The 11,721-nt window shown below is 34.8% G+C and overlaps 1 protein-coding gene across 1 annotated transcript in view; it reads right to left on the bottom strand.

Moving 5' to 3' along the window:
* Nucleotides 1-6,523: 6,523 nt before the first annotated feature.
* The window catches only part of LOC129882416 (wall-associated receptor kinase 2-like), a 38,651-nt gene continuing 33,453 nt past the window's right edge, over nt 6,524-11,721 (bottom strand). The window contains exons 2-3 of the mRNA XM_055956707.1: nt 8,248-8,415; nt 6,524-7,996 (exon numbers count right to left, since the gene is read on the bottom strand). Of these exons, the coding sequence (XP_055812682.1) occupies nt 6,753-7,996; nt 8,248-8,415 (1,412 nt within the window). The 3' untranslated portion in view covers nt 6,524-6,752. The remainder of the gene's footprint in view (nt 7,997-8,247; nt 8,416-11,721) is intronic.

The following is an 11,721-nucleotide window of genomic DNA, read 5'->3' as shown; positions in this document are numbered from 1 at the left end:
ATTTCTTGAAAATAATGCTTAGAGGAGTTCAAATATATATGAAATTTCATCAAAATCAGAGTTAAAATCGACATTGAAATTCTCAATTTATCAAACCATAACTTTATCGGGAAAACCCCCAAGTTTATATGCAGCTAATATGATAAAAATAATTGATAAATAAATAAGTTTATGCCAAAATCAATTTAATCATAGTAAAGATCCTAAATATAAATTTTCATCAAAAACTAAGTACAAATCGATAAAATCTCAATTTCCCCCCAAGAAATTTACAGATAAGAAAAAAAACAAATGAAGAAATCATGAAAGAATACCAAATGAGGATTGGATACTAACCCCCATATTAAATCGAGAAGAATGTTGTAAGAAATGCTCCATTTTGATCTGTAGAACTCTCAGTATGCTCAAAATACCAAATGAACATAGTCTGAAATTTCAAATACCTATACAACAGTATTTATACCAGAAAACCATCAATTTTTCTTTCACTAAAAAGATTGTAACTTCCTCATACGATAGCGAAATAACTCAATTATTTTTTTGAATGTTCCAAATAACAATACAGACCTATTCTTCAATCAAAACTCAATTACGTGCTTGTTTACCCAGTCAAGTATTATTTTTTACTCAATAATCAATTATTTCATATTTCGCGATAAAATTTCAATCTCAACTTAGCGAAAATACACCAAACATTACCGATCAGTCCTATAATTCCTGTTCAAACTTTCTGAAGTTTTGGAATAATTTTTTTATTTTTAAAACTAATGACAAACCTTTTAGTTAGCATAATTTGCTGAAAAAGCGCCAATGAACCCAAAAAACTTAAAAAATCACCCAAAACTCATCTGGAACCTTCCAAGCACAAACCAAATTTGCTGCTAGCTTGAAAATGACATTTCAAACTCAATGAAATGCTCAAAACACCCAAATAGGGTCACCTTAACACGATGATGACCAAAATCAACTTTAACTCAAGAATCTCTAATTTTCTAAATAAGGACATGAAACTCATCCAAAATTTCGTGCACTGAACTAAACCCTCAACTTGACCAAATATCACCCTTCTGACCTAGTGGAATCATCGTAACTTGAAAATGACCTTTCTAACCTCAAACGTTGACTAAAGTCAAACTTTAATCTTAACTTTTCTCGCATATTGTCTATGGCTCAAAATCAAACCAAAAGCCTTGGGAGCCAAACTAACAATACATATGGACGAAAAAACATATTCCAAAGGTAAAGTGTTACAACCCGTATTTTTGTATATTTGGACATTTGGGATAATTGTAACAAGTGAAGGATAATGCTACGTTTTGGTCTTGTTTGATACATAAGTTGGTTATGCAATTTTGGAGGTGGAAATATGGAAAACAAAAAAAAAATTGACTTGCAAGGAAAGAGGTTATGAGTTATTTTATTTAATACCGGTGTAATGTTAAAGAGAACATTGAGGTGGAAATACGGAGGAAGGCCGAGGGAAAAATTTATGTGGAATTTTTGGGAAATTAGTTTGGGAATTACAAAAGTGAGATACATAAGTTTGGACTACAATGGAATAATGATAAAAGAGTTGAGGCCCAAATCAAGAAATGGCCCAAATTTTGGAAATTGAGTTCATCAATTAGGAAGGCCCATTACCCATTTACTATCTATTTTTATATATATATCTAGTTGCTAGAAACTTCAAGAAGAGAAAAAAGACCCAAAAGATGACTTATTAGTCATCTTGGTTTTTATTTTTCTAGAAGCTTCAAGAAAAAAAAAGGGAGAAAAAGAAGTAGATAAGTCCAAAGATGACTTAGTAGTCATCTTATTTTCCATTTCTAGAACTTTCAAGAAACTTGGAGAAAAGAGGGGAAAAAATAAGAGAGGAAAATTGGCATAGCTAGGGATTTTATCCCTTGAAATCTTGTTCCAAAATTAATTCTTCTAATATTCCAAGCAAGTTGAAGGCCCTAATCAACATAGAGTGATTTTTGGAACAAGAAGACTATTCATTCTTGCAAGGCACAATTCTAGCAAGTTGAAGAACTAAGTGGAAAAGGTAAAGTTTCAATCTTCTCTATTTATTATGGATTGTTGGTATATGTTGTAGAGTGAAGAAATGGATGAAGTATATGAAAATAGGTATGTGGGTGTTGGCCGTGTATGTGATGTTGTGTGGAAAGAATAGATTAATTTTATGTAGTATGTGGTGGTTGTTGCAAGGTATAGGAATGGGTGGAAACTTCATGAAAATATGCATATAGTTGTTGTGGCCGAATATGGGGATGGTTTGGCAAGTTATGGTGAATTGATTCTATTTAGTATTTTAGTTATTGTTATGGATTCTATGTTGCTAAGAAAAGCTTAAGGATCCTTATAAAGTTGTAGTAGTTGGAGACTTGTTTTAGAAGTTTGTAAATCTAATATAATGTTCTTGCATATATGGAAGCTAATATTGTTAGTATGATGTGGTTAGTGTGTAAATTATTGGGTTGTGGTAATTGAATTTGAAAGAAGGGATTAGATTGTTATTGTTCTTATTGGAATTGGAAGGTCTTGGAGAAAGTGGTATATTGATTTGGTATGATTGTTGGTAAATTGGCCGAGTTAGATTCTCGGGGATGGTGTATTTATAGGAGAAGTGCTGTCGAAATTTCGGTAGACAAAATGTTAGTTTAGAATGAGGTTCTTGGATACCTATAGCTAATGTTGGCATTTATTAATTTTGTTATAGATTTTGGAAAGGCCAAGAGTTAGGTGGGGTGACTAAGGAAGCGGACAAGGTATGTAAAGCTAACCGTTCCTTCTTTTGGCATGTCTTTGGTATAAGTATGTAAGGCTTACCCTTTTCTTTCAAGGCATGATTCCGATGTTATGGTTTGATAAGTGCTTCCATATTTTCTTTGTTTTCAAAAGCTAGGTGTCAATGGTCCCAAGGAAATGACTATTTTTTTTTCCTATAACCCGTCAATGTTTTCCAAAATGTCTATGATTTTCCAAAACAACGGTTTACAATATTACTAGCTTTTATGGCAATGACGATGGATATGTTTTACAACGACATTGATGATGTCGAGGATGAGAATATGTCTATGATGGATATGATAAGAACGGCTTCATGTATGTAATGTTTACTCTTCTTTCTCTTGGCATGTTTTGACATAAGTATATAGAGCTACACTTTCTTTTGGCATGATTTTTATGAAACAAGTATATGTCATTTTGTACAATTTCAAGGAAGTCCTATTCGTAGAGCCACTAGGATGGTCAATTTTCTTGAGTTTCCAAAAGATATTTTTCTCGTGCTTAAATACGTGTATATGATTCCAAAAGTTTTATGTTGATATAATCCATGGTAATTTTTGAAAGGTACTTGATATGACTCTTATCTTGTTTTGTTAATCATAGCTCATTCCGATTATTCTACGAGTCTTGAAAATTGGTCATATGTGCATATGTATACGATTTGACGCCTTATAAGATTGTGACCTTATTCTACGTTCTCTTAATATTATCTTTCGTTGATAGTTTCATCCTATAATAATTGTTCCTTCAAGGTGAGACAAAGCGACCACGGTTAGTCTATAATACAATCGGAGGTTACCGACCTTCCGTCACTCCGATAAATACACGACTTTCATTGGGCTCTCGTGCATGCTGTCTATATGTATATGTATATGTATATAGGGGATATGGGGAGGTGTATATGTGGCGCTATAGACGCATTCCCACCTGATCAGTTGGAGTAATTTTCATCCTGGACGCGGGATGCCCGGACGCGGGAAATATGTGGGCACGCCGACGTTGTTCGGTGATATGACTTCTATTTTCTATGAATATGAACAAGAAATGTTTTTTTTATGATAAGACAAGCATGCATGGCATCCGGCCTAAAAGGGCACTCATATGTACAGGTTACTCTCTTATCTCACTATATGTCTATGATTCTACGATATGGTTGTTCATACCTTATGTTCTTTATTATGCTGATTTTCATGCCTTACATACTCGGTACATTACTCGTACTGACCCCCTTTTCATTGGGGGCTGCGTTTCATGCCACGCAGGTACACACAGACAAGTAGAAGTTACTATAGAAGATGTTCCAGCAGGGTTAGCAACTCCACTTGTTCCTGGAGTGCGGCCGAGTCAGAGTATATGCGATATGATGTTTCGTTCAAAGTTAGAGACTTTGCAGACAGAGTTGTGGGTATAGAGTGTCATCTTTGTAAGCGGCGTCACCAGCCGATATGTTATTATGTTGCATGAGATGATAGATTTTTGATAGCAAGTTCGGAAAGCGTAGCTATGTTTTTTTCATTTCTTTTGATGCAAATTTTAAAGAGATTGAGTATGTACTATGAGTTAGCGGGTTCGCTCGGCTCCGAGCACGGGGTCGGGTGCCCATCACACCCTATTGATATCGGGGTGTGACATAAAGGAACTTTCGAAATTCCATTTCAAGCTTGTTATCACCAGATGTTGAATTTGGTCAGCCATCTTATGCTTTCTACTTTCAAAATACAAAAAATCTTCAGGACCTGATCCAATAGTCCTACTAACCCAAAAGTCATGTTCTGAAACTGATGGAACTTACAGAATTCTATTTCGATACTCGCAACTCTAAAAGTTGACTAAAGTCAACCATTTCAACTTCAAAACCTTCAAAAATCCAAATCCTTTTCAAAACTCCTAATTTTTCACTCCAATTCCCAAACCAACCATATCAATGGACCAAAAATGACTCGGTGTAACTTTCGAGAAGAATAAAACAGTACTTTTTCAAAAATAAAATAATCCAAAAAAGACCTTCGAGGTCATTACATTCTTATACAATGATGACATTATGGATGACTTGTCTATTTTTGAGGAAACTGGACTGATAAGGTCCGATCATTTTATCCATAAGAGACCTTAACCTTCGAGTATAATTTTCATGATGATTTATAGATGGTGTTACACAATCTTATAGGCCTAAAATCTTTTAGATTATTGGCATTCTTGGTTTTTGGAATTAGGGATATGTGGGTTTTGTTAATATCTGGGGGTATGGACCCATTTTTTAAAGCGTTAGTAAACAAGGAAGTGACTGAGTCTCCTACAATATCCCAACATTTTGGTAGAAGGGATGAAGTTCGTCTGGGCCAGGAGCTTTCTGAGGCTGAATGGATGTAACGACTCTCTATATTTCTACAGTTGGTAGAGAATCAAGGCTGGCTAATTTTAAGTGTTGCATAGGAGTATTATTAACTCCTACTGAACAGTTAGATTGATGTTTCTTGGTTGCGAAGAGCTTGTAGAAATATTTATATGTTTCATCTTTTATTTCACTGCCATTGTAGATCCAGTTGCATGCCTTTGTCGTTTTGGAGTGCAGATATTCTATTTCTCCTTCTTCTATTAAGAGTAGTTTTGTGGAAGAATTTTGTGTTTGAGTCACCCTTGTTTAGCCAAGTAACTCTCGATTTTAGTTTCCATAATTCCTCTGCCATATGGAGTATGCAGTTATATTCTAGGATGAGTTCACCTTCCAGTTTTGAGAGGACCGCTTTTTTACAAACAATGAGTGGCTGCATATTTTTCCTAATGCGCAAGTACAACACTTGCCGCGTACACACTCTGACCACTGCCCGTGGCTATTCTCTTTTTCAAAAATCCATTAAAACCAAGTTAAAATCAATAAATTTGAAACTATGTGGACGTCGCACCCGGACCGAAAGACTTTAATATTAATAGCCTGGCAAGATACTAATAACATTCTTGAAGCTCTTCCAAAATTCAAGAAGGAAGTAACCAACTGGAACAGGAATACCTTTGGTAATATTCTTTATAAAAAGAGGAAGCCATTATGACGTATAGAAGGAATCCAGAACTACCCAAACTACACAACTAATCGCTTCCTCTCGAATTCTTCAACTTATTATTCTTATTGTTTTACTTCCAAGTATGAGTAGCTAAATCCTCTTCTGAGGTTGTGAAACCCAATGCAGTTGTACAGTTCAAAAGGTTTTCGTGTGTTGCATGATTGTTGGGTAGTGAGATTTCAGCCTTCTTCTCGTTCTTAGTTATTGGTTGGTGGTTCTGAGTTGGATGATGTGGACAGAACTTTGATAGCTAGGGAGTTCAAACTATAACTATTGAAGTATCATTTGGATAGATCACAACAAAGATGGTGTCTTAAGGTAACAAACATAGGACTGATCACAACAAAAGATGGTATCTTAAAATGCAGCATTTTAGACAGGTTAGTATGACAACTTATCACCTTCAAAAAGGTGTCTTATAAATATTATGCACCTTATATCATTATTGAGAGGATTGGACAAGTTGCTTATAAATTGGCTCTTCCTTATGCTTTTCACACTACCTTTCATGTGTCTCTTATGACGTAGATGGGTTGTATGTCATGCTTGCCGAGTGGTACATATATTATTTAGTCGACTATCAAACAGGGAGTTGCATATGAATGAAAATATTAAATTGTCTCTTTTCTTTCTCAAATTCCTTTTTATTCTCTTCTTAGTAGCAATTCTAGTTCAATTGTGCATAATTATTCATTTAATATGCAAAATAAACTTCTTGTTATTTAATACAGAATATGAGGCAACTGAAAGTTAGATAACTTGTCAACCAAGGATTAATCTTACAGAAATGATGTGACAATTTGGAATCTCAGTGATCATCTACTAATTGTCAGACCGAAAAAAACTTACGAAACGACAGAAAAATCTTCATTAATTATCATATTGACCTTTTACGCTGGATCACCGCGGGATATTTTTCTTGTGTAGTAATGAAGAACTATCTGAACTATATTGTCCAGAAAAGATGCTGCTATTTGTGTAGGAATTGGGATATTGTCCAGAGAAGTTGTCGATACCTGTATTAGAGTCAATTGGAATTGAATACAGATCTTCTAATTCAACCTCATTTTGATATTCATGTACGTGTCCATTAGTCCAAGGGCTAGTGAACTTTCTTAAACTCTCAAGTTCCATAGCCACTTCCTTCATCATAGGCCTATCTTCTCCGTGCAAGTGAAGGCACCTCTTAATGAGCTCAGCAATCTTTTGAAGTTGCTCAAGACCTCCTTCTCTGACAACTCTACGATCAAGAATTTGAAATAAGCTCTTGTTGTTCATGGACGAGACAAAATACTCCACCAAACATTTGTCCTTGTCATTTGTGTCCCTCAAAATAGGTTTCATCCCTGTTAAAAGTTCCGCAAGAACTACTCCAAAACTATAAACATCACTTTTGTCTGTCAATTGACCTGTGTGGAAATATTCAGAATCTAAGTACCCTAACGTTCCTTGAACCAATGTAGCAACACGTGTTTGGTCAAGGGGTACTAATCTTGAAGCTCCAAAATCTGCCACTTTTGCAGTGTAACCATTATCCAATAATATATTAGTAGATTTGACGTCTCTATGAATTATTGGCATGGATGCAGATGAATGAAGGTAAGCAAGTGAACTTGCTGTCTCTACAGCAATTCTCAACCGATTTTGCAAAGATAACCAAGGCGCTCCATTTTGATTGTGGATATGCTCGTAAAGAGTTCCATGAGAAACATATTCGTAAACAAGTAAAGGCATTTCAGATTCCAAGCAACACCCAAAGAGTCTCACTACATTTCTGTGGTTAACTTGGGTAAGAATAAGTACCTCATTGATGAACTGTTCAATTTGATTCTCATCCACAAGCTTAGATTTCTTAATAGCAACTATGCGGTTATCAGGTAGAATACCTTTATAGACAATTCCATTTCCACCGCGACCTAGAATTCTTTCACTAGCATAGTTATTCGTAGCCTTCTTCAACTCGTCAGCTGTAAAAATTTTGGTTGCTTCCACACCACCCTGTTTAGAGGAGATTTGTTGTTTCAAGAGTAAACCACCATTTTGTTGGAAGAACTTTTCCCTATTTTTAATAAGTTTTCGTTTGTTGATACAGAAATAGAGCAAAATTATCCCAACCACTAGGGATATAAAGCCAACTCCCATACCTGTGTTTATAACAACAAAATTTAAAGGAAGTGAATTCCTTTGATCACTTCAATAAAAATATAAAAATATTTAACCAATTAGATTATTTTTGAAGTTCGATATAATGTATACCGACTCACTTTCATACTTCCTATTCATAGAGCAAGGGAAACTCTTTTTAGTAAGTGTTAGTGGTTTCAATAACCAGTAAATCTTTGTTGAACGTTCTAATATGCGAGTAGAAACAAGTTGGATTTTCTGAGAAACTTACCAACAGAAAACTTGATCCATGGGAACTCAGAGTTGGCAATACAGCCAACACCATTGTTTTTGCCATCATCAGTGAATCCTTTTGGACAAGAACATTTGTAACTCCCCGGCGTGTTTTCACAAATGTATTCACATGAATTGGCAGTTGAATTTGCACATTCATTAATATCTAACATGAAAAAAAGAGAAACATACCACATTAATCCCTTACCTTTTGTTTGCACATATTTATAATTAGCAGAAATTGTGATTGAGAAATTGCTCAATGAAAATTCCAGGATTACTTTGTCATTAATGGAAACTCAGAGTATCTAATTAAGCATTACAACTACTGCAACAATAACTCAGTTGTCCCAAATGATCGATTAGCTGCGATCGATCATATGAATTGCCACTAGTGGCCATGTTTCTTGAAGTAAACTTGTCTCCGACTAAGATTATATACAAAATAAAAATCGAGGTCTAAACTACTAGACGTTTTCGACATTTTTTTTGGCATATACATTTTTGATAGAGCTATAAAGACAACTTGAAATAATATGACCTAGTAAATATACTACTCTTTCTGTAACACCCCGAATTTTGTTTCGCCAAAACTCGAACATTTCTTCACGTGTGTGTAGACTCGAACCGAATGACTTGTAATTTATATATGAGTTACGATCAATTCCTAAGCATTTGAAGAGTATTAGATGTGGTTTAGGTTAATGAGGGATCTCTAACACCAAGCCAAATCCAAAGAGTTTCTATCGACTAAGTTTCCGCATGAGTTCATATAAGGGTCAACTTCAAACGACCATATACCCTAGAGTATAATGAATTGGGTGGACCATCACCTATCAAAGTAAAGGTCTTTGAGTCTTCTTTTCAGCGCCACCAAGATTGCATTTTTTTGAGTTCAGAGTCAAAGGTTATGACCATTTTACTATAGACTATAACTGCAGAAATTTCAGGCCTGGGGCTACAGTGGCGCCCGGCACCACTATAGCGCCAGAAAATAGCCTCTGTAGTTTGTCCCTTGGCGCGGTGTGCTACTATAGCGCCTGCAGGGTTTTGAGTCTATTTTCCAGATTTTCTTTGATGAAGGGCATTATGGACCATTCCCTAATTATATATATATAAGAAGTGGACGCGTTTTGGGGTCATTTTTCTATCTTTTGCCTCTCCAAAACCCTAAACTTCCTCTTCTCTCTCAAGTTATCTCCAACAAATTGCTCTCAAGCTCAAGGATTCAAGATCTTCAAGTCAAGTCTTGGTTTCCGGTGAGATGATCTTCATTCTAGGTATGTAAGGCTAACCTAAAATATGGATTGAGTTCTTCCATATGCCCCGTAGATGTGTTAGATGAAAATTGTGAAAGACTTGAACCTTCTATGAATGTTTCTTGATTTTTTGTATATAAATCCATATGTATTAATGATGTTTTTGAGTTGAGTTTGTTGAGATTATGGATTCATGTATTCAATCACATGAAATCAAAATGAGATTTCCTTTTTGGTCATAATTTGTCTTGAGGTTGAGATTGATGGTTTTTATGTATAATAAAAACAATATTGCTTTCAAAGTGAAATGAGGTATCCTTTTTATATGAGTTGATGAAATTGAATATTGAGTTAAATGAGGATTTTGGAGCAAGATGATTGATGATGATGTGAATGATGTTTTGAGATGAAGGGGATTGGAGTCTAATGTGACTATGTGATATGATTTGCATAATTTGATTTGATTAGAGTCTTATGAGCATTTTGAATATAAATGATCTTTTGAGAATAAGTTTTAAATAAATGATTTATGAACATTTTTGCATAAACTATTTATACACTATTTTGAGTTTAAAGAATGATTATCTTCATCTTTGATTTAGAAAAAGTTTAACCATGATTTGAGTTTGAAAAGTCTCTTGCTTATTATTTTGAGTATGAGTATTTTGAGTATAAACGAGTTGACAAGTTTTACATTAAAACATCTATTTTGAGATTGAGTTGAGTAGTTAAAAACTATGTTTTAAATGTATTCATTGAGTTGAGATTGTATCAAATTTAAAGAAAAGAGTTTGATGATTAAGATGAGTTGATTTGAAAGAAGGTCCAATGAGGCCAGATTTGATTGAGTTTTGAAAAGAGTCCAATGAGACTAAATGTGTTATATCCCGTATTTTATACTGTTGAATATTTTAAAGTGGCCGTGGTAAAGTGAAGGGAATGACCATCTTCCAAAATTTATTTTAATATATAAGTTGATTATGAATATTATTTATGAACATTAATAGTGTGGAAATATTGGGAAAGGCAAAGGGCAAAAAAAAAATCGCAAAGTGGCCTATGGTAATATTGTGGAAGGCTAGGGGTAAAACAAAAATTTTGCAAAGTATTCAAGAATGTTCTTGAAAGACCAAAGTGTACATAGAAAGACAATTAAGTCATCTTTATTTTTTTAAAGAAAGTTCTAGAAAAATGGAGAAGGGGGAGGGGGCTCATGTGTCTATATTCTTATTTGAGGGGCTTAATTATAAATATGGATAAGTGGTGGAAGATATATATATATATATATATATATATATATATATATATATATATATATATATATGTGTGTGTGTGTGTGTGTGTGTGTGTCTTGTGAATCATTAGGGTCATTCTTATCCCAAGAGAATTCTAGAAAATTCAAGAGGAAGAAGAGAAGAGAAACTTGAAGCTAGAGAGAGAGAGCTCGGTTTTGGGGGAGAAAAAGAGGTAAGTCTCCAATTTTGCTCCGTGAATTAATTATATAGGGTATACCATGATGTTATAAAAGTATTGGTAATGTAAATTTATAGTTTGGAGCAGCCCAAAACGTTACCAAATAGCCCCAAAATTTTAGTCGCGCTACGAGAGCTTCCGAGGCAAGTTTCGACGAGTTTGACGAGTTTCAGGCAAGGTAGGAGTTTCTCTTTTGAACTGGAGTTTAGGATGATGTTATGAGGTATATTACATGTATTAAATGATGCTGGAAGTGGAAAATTTTCACAAGGATGCTTGACGTTAAAAACAAGCTAAATTGAAGTCGCAGTAGCTAAATCGAAGTCGCATAGTGTATTGTCGTTGTGGTGCTGCGGGTGCAGCTGGTGGGGTTGCGTGTTGCAGGGATTTAAAGTGTTTTAAAAAGGGTGTGGGTGCTGCTGGTTGCAGCCACACAACCCCCCGTTTGGTATGGTTAAATATTTTACAAAATAAAGGTTAAAAACTCTATTTTTGGTATCGTAAATTTTGCGCTAGTTGTTTGGAGTTGTATTGTGGGATATTGAAGTGATTTAATGGTATATGTGCTGCTGGTTGTTGTTGTGGGATAGTTTTTGATATTGTGGCCGAGTTAAAATCTCGGGGATGGTGTATTTATAGGGGAGATGTTGCCGAAATTTCGGCAGGTTATAAATGAATTTGTTGAAGGATTAAGACAACTAAATGGTGATGAATCTAATGACTATGTCGACTCTCTTAAA

The sequence above is a fragment of the Solanum dulcamara genome, chromosome 3 (assembly GCF_947179165.1).
Source record: "Solanum dulcamara chromosome 3, daSolDulc1.2, whole genome shotgun sequence".
NCBI classification, from domain to species: domain Eukaryota; kingdom Viridiplantae; phylum Streptophyta; class Magnoliopsida; order Solanales; family Solanaceae; genus Solanum; species Solanum dulcamara.
This window is presented reverse-complemented; position numbering and strand designations above follow the sequence as displayed.